Below are 16125 nucleotides of genomic sequence, written 5' to 3'. Positions count from 1 at the left end.
AGCACATGATGGCCGCAAGCCCAGTGCCACAGCACAAGGTGGCCGCCAGCCCAGCGCCACAGCACAGGTTGGCCGCCGGCCCAGCGCCACTGCACAAGATGGCCACCGGTCCAGAGTCATGGCACAAGATGACCGCCTGTCCAGCACCTCTGCACAAAATGACAGGCACAGTTGACCCTCCAGAGTCGAGTCAGGTTCCCCCTGATCCTCCAGAGTCAGGTCAGGTTCCGGTTGACCCTCCAGAGTCAGGTCAGGTCACCGTTGACACTCCAGAGTCAGGTCACCAATGATCTTCCTGAATCCAGTCTAAACACCATGGATCTACCAGAGTCTCTCCACGTCTCTGCGGAACTACCAGAGCCTCTCCACGTATCTGCCGAACTACCAGAGGCTCTCCGCATCTCTGCTGAACAATCAGAGCCTCTTCATGTCTCGGCTGAACTTCCAGAGCCTCGTCATGTCTCAGCCGAACTCTCTGAGTGCTCGACTGATCCTGTCCCTGGTCCTCTGCCAGTCCACCTCCCTTCTGGTATCCTTGTTGTTGTTTTGGTTTTTGGCTCTTCCTGTCTCTGTTACCCTCTATTACCTGGCCCTCCGTCCCTTCCCCTGGTCCTCCGCCAGTCCACCTCCCTCCTGGTCTCCTTGTTGTTGTTTTTGTTTTTTGGCACTTCCTGTCTCTGTTTCCCTATATTACTTGGCCCTCCGTCCCTCCCTCTGGTCCTCCACCGTTCCACCTCCCTCCTGGTCTCAGAGTTTTAGTTTTTTGCACTTCTTGTCTCTGTTTCCCTATATTACCTGGCCCTCCGTCCCTCCCACTGGTCCTCCGTCGCTTCACCTCCCTCCTGGTCTCTGTGTTCCTTGGTCTGTTCTTGTGTTCGGGTGGAGCATCTGGTAGCTGCTCCGTAGTGGAGAGGGTAATGTCACGGTGTCTGGTCTCTGTTTCACTGGGTCACCACTAGTGGTCTCACTTCCCCATTGGCATCTCACCGAAGCACTATAATACCCACAAAGCCTTGTCCCTTCATCACAGTAATTGCACTCCTGTTAATTGCACTCAGGTGTCTTCACTTGATAGTCATTACCCTGCCTATATTAACCGGTCTGTTCTGTTTGTTTTCATATAGTCCTTACATTCCGTCACCCAGTTTCCTCGCGTTCCTAGTTTCTAGTTCCTATTCCTATTCCTGTTCCTTTCCCTGTTTATTTGTTTGTTTTGTATGGATTTTGGTTTTGACCCTCTGCTTGTTGGATTCTGTATTTGGATTACCCATTAAACTCACACTGCATTTGGATCTCTTGTCTCCTGTGTTTCCCTGGGTTCCCGATCGTAACACACAATCACGTACATACATGCTGCTCACATATTATTATAGCCCAGTTTGTGCTGATTACAGTGAAATTAGACTTTAGCCGTTTAGATGTTTATAAGCAACTGAAGAAAGCACAAATGTCAGGGCATGACAAAACTTCTCCAGGCCCCAAAAATTCCCTTAGAGGGCTCAGAGGGTTAAAGGGGACATAGACTAAAACAGAGCATTTTGGCTCATACCCTAAATGTGGCAATTTCAACAAGCTATAAAAATTATCTGTGGGTATTTTGAGACCAACAAAGGCTGGAAGGCAAGGTGCTTACCTGTGGAGGTAAGGCAAGGTGCTTACCTGTGGAGGTAGGGTGCAGAGGCATCGCGGGGAAGTCCCTCTACGGGGCCTATACTGCACTCTGCATCGCAGGAAAGAGAAGGAGAAGGGCTATCCGCAATGGCACAGAGGCTGCAGAGAAGGCTTAGAGGTGGCTCTGGATTAAAAGAGCGGATCCGTGGATAAATGCTGCTAGGGCACAAGCTGAGGCCTGATCAACCTCAGCTGGGTCGCCTGAAGAAAGGTGTCTGATGTTTCAAAAGACCCGAAATACCCAATGAGATCAGGAACATCACAGACGATGTGCCCTGGCGTTGCATCAGAAAATGTATCATTACAACTGTCAAGCTGAAGAATCAGTGACTACCAGGAACAGGCTGATTGACAACCAAGAAGAGGTTGGTGACATCTGGAGAGACAGATGGCAGCTCGGCAAGACGGAAACCGGGGCGATGTGGGCTAGCACCCCTAAACTGCAGCCTCTGTGAAGAGGAACCCAAAACTAAGCTACAGAAAAACTAAATGAACAGCACCCCCAGGGGAGCCCGAGAGGGGGGGAGAAAGAGAACCCCAGCAGTCTAAGGTTATCGACCTTAGACCAGATCTAAGGTCATCGACCAATAGCAAAGGAAAAACTATTATGAGCATGGTATGTCTGTGCAGAAAGATTAGTAAAAATGCGAGAGGTCTGAAAATCCATCAGTCATGGATGAAATGTCTGGAGCAACAGCGAGCGCCACAATGCACAGGCCAGCCTGGTGAGTCAGAGGAGGAGCAGGGCCCAGAAGCACCCCATTGAGCCCAGACCAAGTGGTACTAACTGTTCCCCTAGCCAAGCTGTCTGAGAAAAGGAGGATCCAGTGGACTCAAGCATGTAAAACAGCCGAGTGGCAGATGTTTTATGAGGATGTGGATAAGGTGCTTGAAGCAACGGCCAAATGCGGGGTGGAGAGGAGGATGCAAACGATGACGACCATCATAGTGAGCATGGTGGTTGAGAGGTTTGGTTTGGAGGAGGTGAAAGTAACGAAGCCGTACAGCAAAAAACAGAGGGCAGTCAAAATCCATAACATTAGAATGGAGCTGAAAACCTTAAAAAGGCATTAGAAGGAAGCTGGTATAGAGGAGCACAGGCCATTGGCAGAACTGCGCTACATCTTAAGGAAGAAGCTTATTACCTTGCGCAGAGCCCAGCAACATAGGAGGCGGCGAAGGGAGTGGGCTAGGAGGAGAGCAGCCTTCATTAGAAACCCATTTGAGTTCACCAAGCAGCTCCTCGAGCAGAAGAAAGGCCAACAATCAACCTACACCTTTGAGATACATTTAGCAACCCTACAGAGAAAAAGAGTTGGGGCAAAGTGATGCCTTGATTACACCACCAGAGCCTGTAGAGGCATTCAACCTGAGGGAGCCACTTCTGAAAGAAGTACAGGAAGTGGTAAGAAAGGCCAGATCTAGGTCTGCACCAGGACCAAGCGGAACATCATACAAGGTGTACAAGTACTGCCCCAAACTGCTACATCGGCTGTGGAGGATCCTAAGAATCATCAGGAGGAAAGGAAAAACCCTAAAACACTGGCGTTGTGCAGAGGGAGTGTGGATCCCAAAAGTAGACTCCAAGACCATCAGCCAGTTCAAAATCATCTAGCTTTTAAGTGTTGGAGGTGGGAATCATCAAAGGCTGCACCATTTCAGTGATCCTATTCACTCTGGATATGAACATATTCGTGAAATCTGCTGAACTGGAGTGCAGAGGGCCCAAATCCAAGACTGGAACGCGGCAACCACCAATCCATGCTTTTATAGAAGACCTCACAGTGACAATGGATTCAGGAGCTGGAGGGGTTGCTGAAGAAGGTCAATAAAACTGGGCTCCCTGGAAAATTCAAGGCATGGGTGTACCAACATGGTATTCTGCCAAGGATACTGTGGCCTCTGCTTCTGTACGAGTTTCCGATTTCCACCATCTCAGAACTAGAAAAGAGCCGCTACCTAAGGACATGGTTGGGATTCCAGAGGAGTTTAAGCAGCATTGCCCTTTATGGAAACCCTTGAAAGGGAACCCTTGAGCACATCTTGAGCTGCTGCCCAAGACCTTTGGGAGAATGCTCATATCGCTGGCGGCATGACCAGGTGCTGGAAACAATTGCAGAGAGCATCCAGGTTACCAAGGCTTCGAGGTGGCTCTGGATTAAAAGAGCGGATCCGTTGTTAAATGTTGCAAGGGGCACAATTTGAGGCCTGATCAACCTCAGCTGGGTCGCCTGAAGGAGGGTGTCTGATGTATTGACAGATCTGAAACACCCAATGAGATCAGGATAGCGTTGCATCAGAAGATGTATCATTCCAAAAGAGATAAAACTTTGCATACACACTCTGGGGACAAGAGAACAATTTTAAATATTGTATCAATGCATTCTATGGCACCTTTAACAGAAAGGGATCAGGGTCTCTAAAGATTTATTATAAAATGGATAGTTCTGGTCTCTGATTGGTTGAGCCGCATCTCTTAATTATACCCTCTACAGATGCACAAAATTTAGAGAGTATTCAGACAGCCTGCCAGTGTGATTTGGGCATAGACTTAACAAAGAGAGAATGGAATGATGCTCTAAGCCAGGTCAATTTTGTGTATCTATAAAATCTCCCTATGCTCTCATCCTATTTAAGATACTTACCAGACTTTATTTCAACTCAAAACCAGATAAGATTTATCCCATTGTTAGTGCTTGCTCTCACCTGCCACAACAGCTCATATGTTTTGGACTTGTCCCAGGTTGGAGGAATTTTGGAGGGAGATCTTTGAGTCCTATAAAATATCTTTGATTTTATTATTGATCCTGATCCCTAGCTAATAGCCATCTTGGGTATAGAGAAGAGAGAGAAATATTTAGAGTTATTGCCACTATTTCACTTTTAGCAAGGGGTTTAATTCCATTACAGTGGAAAAGGGTTGATCCTCCAACACACGGTAGAAGGATTAAAGAGGTAATGACCTAAATTCAACTTGAAAAGACAAAATTTACTCTCTGAGGCTCAAAACGGAAGTCGCATAAACAGCCTCGGTTAGCAAAAGGGGTAATCAGTCTTATTTTTGGATACAACTAAACTAATGTATGCTCATATGTAACTGTACTTATATAACTTGAATGTAAAAAAATAAATAAATGAAAAACTTGTAAGACTAGTCTAAACCTGTCACAAAACACTCACAGACTCTACAAAAGATCCAAGTGCGGCATTTAATAAAGTAACCCACATGAAACAAAAGCGCAAAAAGCATCACACAAGAAAAAAAAAACAGCAAGCATAGTACAATTCCACCACAATCCAAAGCTTAGTTAGCCAAATATATATACAGGTGAGCTAAATGAGTAAATCACACACAGCTGGAGGCAATGAGACTTTTGATAGGCCAGGCAAAGGATGATGGGAGTTGTAGTTCAATGCAAGAAGCAGTGATATTAGAGAAATGCCCTCTGGTGGCTGTCGAGGGCAATCCAGCTGCAGGCTGTGACAAAACCTTATACGCAACTGCCCTGGTCTCCCTTTCTGGGATCTTTTGAAGAATCACACCTGCTTAAAGAATGATTCTAATCCCCCCTTACCCCCTTTAATATCAATTATTTTATGAATCTGCATATATGTATCTGTTTGTTTACTTATTTATTTGCTTTACCTTGCATTATTGTGTATTCTGTTATTGTTATTACATTGTTTCTAGGTTTTCAACATTTAAAAAAACTTCCATTTAACTATTTATTTATTTATTTACTTACTTTTTTTGTCATTTTTGTAATGTATGTGTGATACTTTTCTCTTAGTTCAGCCTTCTACGGGGAACAACAGCTGATAAGCTGGATAAACAAGGGACATTTGTAACTTTTGTGTTTGTAATTGTAATAACTTTTTTCATTCTTATCATGAACTCCAATAAATAAAGTATTTAAAATACCCCCGAAGCAATCTAAAATAGTCCGAATATAAACACTTATTATAGGTGCACCCTAGTGATTCAGGACAAGCTAAAAACACGGTTTGGATAATGGATTCATGGTGTACTCGCTTATTATATACATTTTTTCTACATTTTGAACACAAACAAAGTTACGGACCGCAGCTCTGATTGGTTGTTTCTTAATGGGAGCGATGTATTTCTACAAATGGCAATAGGACCACTGGGAGGAGTCAGAGGAGCTTGATTTTTTTCACAGATTATCTGTCTCATATTTTACTGTCAGGACATAATGACAGGTTTAACAAATATGTAAAAAATATATTTTTACAAAAGTTACCTACTGCAGCTTTAACTGGGATTAATACATGCTATATAATTATTGTTCACGTTAATTAATACAGTTAATGTTAATAACTGAAACCTTATTGTAAAGTGTAACTAAAGTTTTATATATTGTTTTTTGTATGTTTGTTTCAGTCTTGATGGTTTGGATTAACCCAATTTTTGTATCCCTTAAAACCAGACTGCCAGAGGGTTACTGTAAATGCATATGCCTGCTGGGCACAATTTTCCTGCTGCCACTGAGGTGCTGTTTGCACTGATGGCTTGGGCCCTCCATTGCTGCTAGCAGCTATATATATTTTTTTCTTATATATATATATATATATATATATATATATATATATATATATATATATATATATATATATATATATATATATATATATATATATATATATATATATATATATGTGATATTAAATGTTAGTTAAGTCTGAAAGGCTTTGGGTCTGAGTATTTCCTTGCCAAAATGAACATTCTGACACTCTTGAATTAAGCTCTTCAATTTATTTGGAAATAATCAATAACACTAAAATGATTGTAACAATTCATTCTTTTAAAATGGTAACAGCAGTAAACTAGAAGTCCAGTGACAACTGTAAACAGCAGTTTGTAGAGATACAGTGAACAATTAATTAAATGTTCCTTAGGCACATTTATTAAAGTGCTGTCGTTTTAAAATAATGCGTTATGCTCCATCTCCATCCATGTTTCAGGGACCCTGACAGGGCAGGAAGTAATCGCTCTTCAGCAAACGAAGGAGATTTCTGTTGCTTGAGCTGAACTCATACAAATTTGCCCCGCTGTAGAGATATATGTTATCTGGAAGAAAATAAGTCATTGAACTTCATGAAATTGTACAGTAATGTTAGAATAATTTATTTGTATTGTTGCAGATGTGCAGAAATTAAAGTAACAAACACCTACTGTTGGACATGTGGGCTGCTGTAACCTCTCCAGTAAACCCTGGAAATCCATTTTCCACTCGTTTGGGATTCCCTCTGTCCATCCTCTCTTCTCTCTCATCATAGCTAACAAGAACGGGGACATTTTAAATTCTAATATCTTTTCAGAGCAAGTGTTAAGGATTTTTGTTTATGATGCAGCACTTGACCCACCTGTAGTAATATATGTCAAAGAAGAGCAGTGTTTTTCCTGAGTTCTTGTTGTGGACGGCAGCATCAACTTTTGTCACAGATGCTGGCAGACCAAAGCTGCTGAGAGGTTTAGGATAGCCTGGCTCAAGATTTTTGTCATTAAATGCCCAGACTTGTTTACCTATGAATAAATACAAGCTAGGATCAGAGTTTTTCAGAGCATGGATATAGAGATTGTAAGGGTGACTGTGGTCTCAGCATTCCCAGATAGTTTGAGAAGATACCTTTGAATAGGAAAAGTTTATCTTGCACTGGATCCTCATAAGCAGCATCTATATTATCTGGAGCATTGGGCCAGAAACTTTTTATGGGAAGTTGATCTGCCCTTCTGCTCGGAGATATACGCCAGAGAACGCTGAAGAGAGAGACATTCAATTGAAATATTTTATGTTTAAACTGTATATATAAAAAAATAATAATAATAAAAAAAAAAAATTATGTGTTACCTATCCTTAAAAAACATTGTTTCTCCCTTAAAAGTCGTCACTGCATCCCAGACCAGGTGACAAGGAGTATTTGCTGGTTCTGAATCAGGTTTACCTGATGTGATTACCACATAGTTAACAACAACCCAAAATTTTTGACACAGAAATGATATATTATAGTTATCCTCTTGATGATCATAATACCATAGAGCGACTGAATCCCTCTGATGTCATCACTGGGCAGAGAGAAACGATCCGGATCAGTAAAGCTGTATGTGGGAAACATCAGAGCGCCAGGAATGTCAGAATGAGAAAGACCCAAAGAGTGACCAAACTCATGGGCGGCCACCAAGAACAGGACATGACCTGTGGAGAAATTAAGCAGAATAGTTTAGGTGCAATTTAAAAGATGAATTGCCGCTTTAGACTTTTGATGTGATGTCAAAGTTGAAACTTTGAAAAGTATTACAGGCAAAAAAAAAAAAAAAACTCACCTTTAGATGAGCGGAATGTGAAAGACTCATCATCATCGAAATGTGCATCTCCACCGATTCCAGGAAAAGGTTTAAACGCATGAGCCAATATGCCTAGTGGTCCATCAAATGGCTCACCATCGCCATGCTCTGTAAGTAAGAGTTTAGTTTTACATCTATCTGTTTTACATTGAATTAAATAATCTCCAAAAAAACAAGTTTAAATTTAGTTAAAAAAATTCAACAAAATGAAAAGCACATGGTTGTTAAAATACAAATATATTTACACTGATACATGTATCTTACCCCTTGTAGCAAAGGAGATCATGATGTCAGCTATGCCTTTGTTAATACGAGTGAATCTCAGAGGAGTGACATTGGCCCAGACCTGCAGCGCTTTCTTTATGGATTGATCAACTTCTGCAGTTGACATGTCAGGAGTGTAGTTCACGATTCTGTGGAACAGGACCATTATATATATCTGCTTCTTTTACTCTTTCTTTTTCAAGTCATGCAAAGAAAACTACTCAGACACACACCTGTAGGTGACCTGTTTGGACTGCCATTTGGGTTTGCCTGCAAATGTGGAGTACGCAGCTACATCTGGAACTCCACAGCGGGGCTTCTTCATCACCTCCAGTGTTTCTCTGTCCAGCTTCCCAGTGACCTTAAGCCTGAAAAACTTCTGCATCTCTTCCAATTTACTTGGTAGTGGATCCGGCTGCTTTCCTGTGGGACTAGGAGGTCTATATACCAGATTGTAGAAGCTCATCAAATATCCCTAAAAATAAAAAAACAAGGATTATTGTATTAATTATATATTTATATATTAATTATCTATATATCAATTACATTTATATATATATATATATATATATATATATATATATATATATATATATATATATATATATATATATATATATAAACCTTTGCAATCTCATAATCATCAGCGGGCTTTGAAGTCGGTGCGGCGTGAATAACCAGCACCAGGCTTGCAAGAAAACACAGCTGGCTCTGAATCCCCATGTTGAGAGTTGATTCTTCTGCTCGTGTGCTTTGCTTCTGATTGACGAAGGTCTGGTGATGGCTTATATACTCTTAAAACTGTGAGGTGTTGAGCAACAGGTGAAATTAAACCATCAAACTGACAGGCAAGACAATCATAACAGGATTTTCAGCTTGACACAGCCTCTTCCTTCTTCGCCCAGATATTAATATAATTTCTCTTCCTCATACCTTCATTTAACGGCAAAACATTTGTTGTTAGCTTTTTATGAGTTTTATAAACACAAACAAGAGCAAACTATTGTTTATGTTTTTAAATGTTATGCTCCATTAATAAAATACAGTGATAAAATTACAAGCATTACTAGGGTATAAAATACTTAGGACAAATGAGACTTGATTACTGTGCTTAAGCATTATTTTGGGGGATTTGTACTTTACTAAATTACTATTTATAATGACTTCTTGTACCTTTACTTGATTACATTTCTGAAGAAAAACATTGTACTTCTTACAATTTTATGGTAACTTGTAAAGTACTCTTTACATTTTTGCATTTTATTTTTCTTCTGCATTTGCATTTCAGCTTCCGTTATAATTTTCATCATGGAAATTTGTCACTTTTTCCCAAAAAAATGTTCTTCATTGTTTTGTCCATTTTAAATTGACATTATATGGTATATTAATCATAAATCAAGTTTAGTGATGGGACTTATGAGGAATTGGATGAATGGTATCATAATGATTTATTGATATTACATGATTTGCTCGTTAATTAATTAATTGTAAATAATTGCATATCAATATTTGAGGGAAAAAAATGTAAATGCCCTAAAAATAAATTTAAGGATTAATTATTGTTACGGACAGGGGTGCTAAATAGACAACATAAAAACTGGCTTTTCAAGAAGTCAGTACTGTATGCCACAATTTTCTATTGACATTTTATTTACTTATACTTTTTTCTTATAAAAGCATTGTTTTAACATTATTTTATCTTAAATGTAAACATAATGCCTTGTTTAAAATAATACACAGTTGCAGCAATACACGGTAGCATTTTCATACTTTTATCCTCAAGTTAAAATTTATTGTCTCTAAAAATTACACATTAATGATTATAAATTGAAAAGTTACCCAAATGGAAAAGTAACCTGGTAAAGTAGTCTGTTACTACATTAAAACATTTTTAATTAGTGAAATGCTGAAACATCCAAAGAAGTTAGCAACACTTAGACCTCCTCGCACATCCAGAAAAAAAAAAAATTTTTAGGGTTAGGATTTCCGTTAGAGTTAATTGCTATCTGCTTCATTTCAGAACAAAATAAATCAAAGGTGTGCTTGAGGAGTTATGTAAGATCTGCAGGTAATGCCAATCGTTGTCTCTCTTTGTTGTCAGAGGAATGAGTAATAATTTATAACAATGACCGAGACTTTCAAAAATGCATTATGTCTTTGTGAGGAAGTAAAGTGGAGTTAAAGTAAAGTTACTTACACAGGTTTTTTTTATTCAGGTTTCAACATTTTTTTTAGACAAAAAGAGGGTTGATGATGGGAGCATGTGAAGACATGGATATAATAGCAGATTACAGATGATGGAAATAGAGGATGCGGGTTAGGCTGAGTCAAGAGGACACCAAAGAGGAGATTCCAGATTTGGGTGACATAGATATAAGAAGAATTTGGCAGGAACATCTTAATCTGTCATTAATGTTAAACTGGCATCGCCCGAGAAAAACAGTTGATGTGTCCAAGAAGTGGTAACTGCAGGCTGGAGCAGTGGGCGTGGTGAAAGATTAGGGCATGGGGCGTGGATAAACGTCTTTCTCATTGGTTAAGTTTAGGTTCAAGGGTTAATTTCTGTTGTAGCACCCACCTTTTGGCATGCCATCTTTGCTCCCCCTGTCTTGATGTGTCCTTTGTTTTTTATGTCCTTTCCCATACACAGGACTTTTTTTCTGTGTAGGTAGGAAGTAAATGTCTGACGCATATGTTAAAATTGTTTTAAAACTATTATATTATACCACATTAAATTAAATTTAATCATAGCACCTATATACATTATATATCTATCTCTATATCATTCATGTATTTTTTTCTTTGTTGTATGCCTTTGATCCTTTCCTTTGCATAGGCCGAAAGTTATTTTGTCATATTGTTTACATTAAAATAAAACACATTTCAAAATAAAAAAGGAAATATTTCTATTTCCATAAAAAACTAAAAATGTAAATATGAAAATACATCGATTATAAACTTTCACCAAAATGCTTTAGATTATCGTTAAATATTTAAAAAAATTTAGTAGTAGTAGTATTTTAAATAGATGTTAGATATTTAATAAAAAGTATATATATATATATATATAGAGAGAGAGAGAGAGAGAGAGAGAGAGAGAGTAAAAATACATATAACTTACACCAAATATTAATATTATTATTACAATTGTGTGTATATTACAATTGCTTATTATTGTATACACATATTAACATGATTAAAAATTATAATCACAAATATTATTATTATTTTTTTACCTGATATTTATTTCCTGAAATTTTGCACAATTTTACACACAGACTTGAAACATCTATGATCACTTGATTATGTTTCAGATATTAGGCCTATAGTTATTTCATCCATGTACTGTAGCTAATTTCTAAATTCTACATTAGGTGTCAGACAGATTAAAAACAATACAATAAAATGAAAATTGAAACAAAAAACAGGATTCAGATTGTTCAGCAAATTGCTCAATTCTTTATATTGAAACTGCATCAATCAAAAGACATGCTTTATTTTGTCATTTTTTTGCACATACGAAGGATCCTTAATAATAAGGATACTATAAAACCTACTTTTTTGGTCAAATAAATGAGAAAGTTAATAAGTTACTTAATAATTTACTTTAAAATACTGAGGGTTCATATTTTACTGTGTGCAGACAGTATATTGCTGAGCTTTAAAGAGAAACTCAACATTAACTGACTAACAGGGCAGGAAATAATTGTTGTTGAGAACACGCATCAGCTTGTTGTTGTGGGCACCAAACTCAAACAAATTTGGTCCACTGAAGAGATAGTTGAAACCTAAAAAGACCATGAAAGACAATGTTAGATGGGATTTTACTTCAGGTGTTCTTGTTTGTAAGTCACTGCTGAATGAATGAATGTAAATAAATGTATGCAAAACCCATACCTTTATACTGGAAGGCTGCGGTCACCTTCCCTGTCATTCCAGAGAAAATGTCTTGCACCGGTTTAGGATAACCAGTCTCCATTTTGCGCTGTTCTTCATTATAACTGTGCAAAAATAAATTCATGTTACTTGAGGATTCCTGAAAAAGATGACCAGTTCGATCAGATTAAGGGATTTACTGACCTATAAATCTCGTTTTTAACGAAAAACAGGATTTTGTAGCTTGTCTCATCGTAGAGGACTGCGTCGATTTTCTTCACGTTACTTGGGAAACTGAACATGCTGAGACTTTTGGGATACCCCTGTACCATATCATAGCCATAGAGAGCCCACACCTTGTCACCTGAGGAGTGACAACATTTTCAAATTATATTTCAAGTCTCATATGAAATAACTATCTTAACTATTAAAAATAAACATTCTTTACGGGCATCAGTGGTTCCATGAAGAACCTTTAACATCCATGCAACTTCCACTAGTAAGAACCTTTTGTGCATTGGAAAGGTTAAAGGTTCTTCATGGAACCATCAATGTCCCTTTATTTTTAAAAGGGTGAAATATCTTTCCATTGGACAAAAGGTTCTTTATAGTGGAAAAAGGTTCAAATGTTTTTTACACATAGAAAAAGTGGTTCTTTTAAAGTTCTTTGATGGCATCGCTATGTACCCCCCTTTTTGGAACCTTTATTACCTTTAAGAGTTCTGCCATTTATATTCATATGGTTTTTACCTCTGATAATGAAGACTTTGTCCTCCAAAGGACTTTCGAAAGCTGCATCAATATTATCTGGAATCTCAGGCCAGAAGCCTTTGATGAGATGAAGTTCAACGGTTGCACTCAGAGGATAACTGCGCCAGAAGAAGCTGCAAATAAAGCCAGATGCTGAAACTCGTCACAGCACACGAGGTCATGTTGACACCAGAAAGCATTTCTGTCTCTGTTTACCGGCTCTTGAAGAACATGAGCTCTCCACGGAGCATGGTGACAGCATCTAGGACCAGTTTGGGATCACATTTGTTTGGGGTTCCTGGTGGTGTGGGTTTTGGATTTACGGGATCGATATCAGGGTTTGGGCCTGTTTAATAAAAAAAAGTCGAATCATTAGGAGCGTCACATTCTGTGTATTTAAACCATCACTGATGCATCTCATTCGTAGCAACTTTACCATAAAGAGACTGGATTCCATTGACATCGTCTTTAGGGAGGGCAAAAGTATCGATGTCTCTGTAAACGTAGGTGGGAAACATCAGTGCACCCGGATCCTGGGAATGGTCAAGCCCTAGAGAGTGTCCGAACTCATGGGCAGCCACCAGGAACAAATTGTAGCCTGAGGAATACGTGGGAATGAGAATACAGCTGATTTTTATTTTGTGCATTGGTACAAACCGGAGACTTTTGGAAATTAAACTGCCCTCACCTTCAGGAGATCTGAAGGAAAACTTCTCGTCATCGTCAAAATGGGCATCACCACCGAGGCCTTCAAATGGAGGGAAAGCATGAGCCAGAAAACCATCTGGACCGTCAAAGGGGTAACCATCCTGATGATCTGGAAAGAACGAGAGATTTGTCTTATTTTAAGAATATAGTAAAAAGCATTCAACAAATTGAGCTTTTGTTGACAACCACCTAACTGAACATTTGGCATATTCAAAATAGAAATTTCATATCTTTGTCGTATTAATGGTTCGTTTAAAAAACTGACCTCCAACAGCAAAGGAGATCATGATGTCGGCTGTCCCCCTGTTGACACGGCTGAATCTCAGAGGAGTGACATCTGCCCACACTTGCAGGGCCCTTTTGATGGAATCATCCACCTCTGCTACAGACATGTCAGGGGTGTAGTTCTCAATCCTGGCAACAACATAAAAAGAAAAGAAAAGATAGTAAATGTTACAAGTTCTTTTTTAATCAGTTTTGTCTTAAACAGTTGTATCTATTAGCAGGTCTTACCTGTAGGTCAGAGCATGTTTTTTCCACTTGTAGTTCCCTTGGAAAGTGGAGTACGCCGCAACATCTGGAACCCCGCAGCGTGGCTTCTTCATCACCTCCAGCGTCTCATCATCCAGCTTCCCTGTTACCTTGAGTTTAAAGAACTGCTGCATCTCTTTCAACCTCTGATTCATTTCACTTGATGCACGTTTTTCAGAATCAGGAGAGGACTGCTTTGGCAGGCCATACAATTTAGTCAGGTAATCCTAAAAAAAAGTGCAAAGTTAGTTTGCATTCAGTATCTAACAAGCTAGTTCAAAGTGTGCAAATTACCTTTGCAATGCTATCTCTGTCTTTGCCAGCAAGTGGCGCTATAGGGCTGGTGTAAGCAGAGACCACCAAGGTGATTAGAACACCCAGCTTGTAGTAGCTCTTCATGTTGCTTCTCTTTCATGAAACCAATGGAGTCTTGTGTTTTGCTCCCCTCTTATATATACCAAAGACGGACAGATTGTGAAACACAAGGCACCTTTCGCCACAGGAAACAAGATCAGTGAATCACTGAAATCAACTGGACTGTGTGGTCTAGTTGTAATGAAATCTACTTTGCGTCATTTATGTGACAAAACATTTATCTTGAAATATTTACACTAGAAGTGGTATAAAATTTAAATTCTTTACTCTCTTACATAGTTCGGTGACTGTAGTGGGATTCTTAGCCATTACTCTGTTGCCAAAGGTTTTCCAGAGATTTTCAGTCAGGTTTAGATGAGGACTCTAAGTTGGACATTTCGTTTTTTCAGTGTTCTTAGCTTCACGGAATTGCTTTACCTCTTTTGCAGTGTGATGGTGGCATTGTCTTGCATGAAGATTACCATGTTGCTGAAGGAGGTTCTAATAAACATTTGTATTCACACTTCCATAGCTGTAGAAGAGGCGCAAGTCCTGCTGCACAAAACATCCCCCATACCATGACACTTCCTCCTCCATCTTTCAACAAAATATTTCCCGTCAGACCCAAATAAATGAAACCTGCTCTCATCAACTAAAGTGAACTTTGGGCCAGTTATCCTTTTTCTGCACAACATGCTCCTCAGCAAATGTAAGCTGAGCCATTTGATTTGGAGAGACTTGGTAACTGCAAAGTGCACATTTAGGCAGACAATTCCAGTTGCAGTGTTGAACCAATTCCCCACTGAGAGTCTCTGCATTATCCTGTCTTTTCGTGCATTTGTCTTACATGGACAACCAGCCTTTTTGGGGGAATTACTGTCACTGTAAGGCTGCTAATATTCTAGAAATCACAGATTTTGGAATTGTTCTTTGGCCTTCATCTGCACCCCTCCTGTTGCAGGGCTTGAGTCTCCTTAGAGTGGGCCACTATCTTGCTATCTTGGTGAAACTTAGAGGAATGCTGCCAGTTAAATAGGGTTTCCTATTAAATATATGCAATTCTGCCAGTTAAATATATATGTATGTATATGTATATATATACACATTATGTTTATTTTTAAATGCTCTTAAAAATGCTCTTAACATACTGATTAATAATGCTAATGATGAAAAAAGGTCTTGTCATAAATTCCAAACAATTAGCAAAAATGTAAACTGAAAAAAAAAAGTATTTTCCCATGACAATGCATGACAATTGCCGTAAGGAGTCTTACAAAAACTGTAACTCTTGCATAGTAACTCCAGTTGCAATAACCGTGGTTTTCGTGGTAAGACCATGGTAAGCAGCCAATGTGGAGCTCCTCATTAATGGTTAGATCTATGTTACTGTTTTCTGTAAAATAAAGTGAAAATTGTGTTATGACATCATTTAGAAACTATAGCTGCCATATTTGTCTCATTTAAATAATTTGGGAAGACTTGATTTGTTCATAATCCCAAAAAACAAGAGATTTCAGATAAGTGACAAAGTAAAATGTGTATTTGTACAACATTTATTCTGGCCCATTTTCAGTCCATTATTTTTTGTGTGTTTTCTACAAAATCCC

The 16125-nt window shown here is 39.0% G+C and overlaps 2 protein-coding genes across 2 annotated transcripts; both read right to left on the bottom strand.

The window, feature by feature from the left end:
• Window positions 1–6597: 6597 nt before the first annotated feature.
• Window positions 6598–9044, bottom strand: LOC128021525 (collagenase 3-like). The gene is made up of 10 exons (XM_052608796.1): window positions 8924–9044; window positions 8533–8774; window positions 8300–8448; window positions 8015–8143; window positions 7725–7886; window positions 7542–7635; window positions 7320–7450; window positions 7057–7216; window positions 6866–6969; window positions 6598–6760 (listed from the first exon to the last, which is right to left on the bottom strand). The coding sequence occupies exons 1-10, from the start codon at window positions 9020–9022 to the stop codon at window positions 6651–6653; spliced, it is 1380 nt and encodes a 459-aa protein (XP_052464756.1). The 5' UTR covers window positions 9023–9044; the 3' UTR covers window positions 6598–6650.
• Window positions 9045–11735: 2691 nt separating this feature from the next.
• LOC128021509 (collagenase 3-like) lies at window positions 11736–14624 on the bottom strand. The gene is made up of 10 exons (XM_052608773.1): window positions 14459–14624; window positions 14147–14391; window positions 13899–14047; window positions 13614–13742; window positions 13362–13523; window positions 13142–13271; window positions 12926–13059; window positions 12380–12539; window positions 12197–12300; window positions 11736–12087 (listed from the first exon to the last, which is right to left on the bottom strand). The coding sequence occupies exons 1-10, from the start codon at window positions 14561–14563 to the stop codon at window positions 11987–11989; spliced, it is 1419 nt and encodes a 472-aa protein (XP_052464733.1). The 5' UTR covers window positions 14564–14624; the 3' UTR covers window positions 11736–11986.
• Window positions 14625–16125: the final 1501 nt, after the last annotated feature.

The sequence above is a fragment of the Carassius gibelio genome, chromosome A2 (genome assembly GCF_023724105.1).
Source record: "Carassius gibelio isolate Cgi1373 ecotype wild population from Czech Republic chromosome A2, carGib1.2-hapl.c, whole genome shotgun sequence".
NCBI classification, from domain to species: domain Eukaryota; kingdom Metazoa; phylum Chordata; class Actinopteri; order Cypriniformes; family Cyprinidae; genus Carassius; species Carassius gibelio.
Note: the sequence above shows the minus strand (reverse complement) of the source record. Positions and strands in the feature narration are given on the sequence as shown.

Coding starts and splice junctions, on each gene's coding strand:
- LOC128021509 (XM_052608773.1), bottom strand. CDS start 14,563: ATGAAGAGCTACTACAAGCTGGGTGTTCTAATCACCTTGGTGGTCTCT. Junction 13,060..13,141: donor CTCATGTTCTTCAAGAGCCG/GTAAACAGAGAC, acceptor CTTTATTTGCAG/CTTCTTCTGGCGCAGTTATC. Junction 12,540..12,925: donor CAAAGTCTTCATTATCAGAG/GTAAAAACCATA, acceptor GTCACTCCTCAG/GTGACAAGGTGTGGGCTCTC.
- LOC128021525 (XM_052608796.1), bottom strand. CDS start 9,022: ATGGGGATTCAGAGCCAGCTGTGTTTTCTTGCAAGCCTGGTGCTGGTT. Junction 7,636..7,724: donor AGGGATTCAGTCGCTCTATG/GTATTATGATCA, acceptor TAATCACATCAG/GTAAACCTGATTCAGAACCA. Junction 6,970..7,056: donor TTTGACATATATTACTACAG/GTGGGTCAAGTG, acceptor CGTTCTTGTTAG/CTATGATGAGAGAGAAGAGA.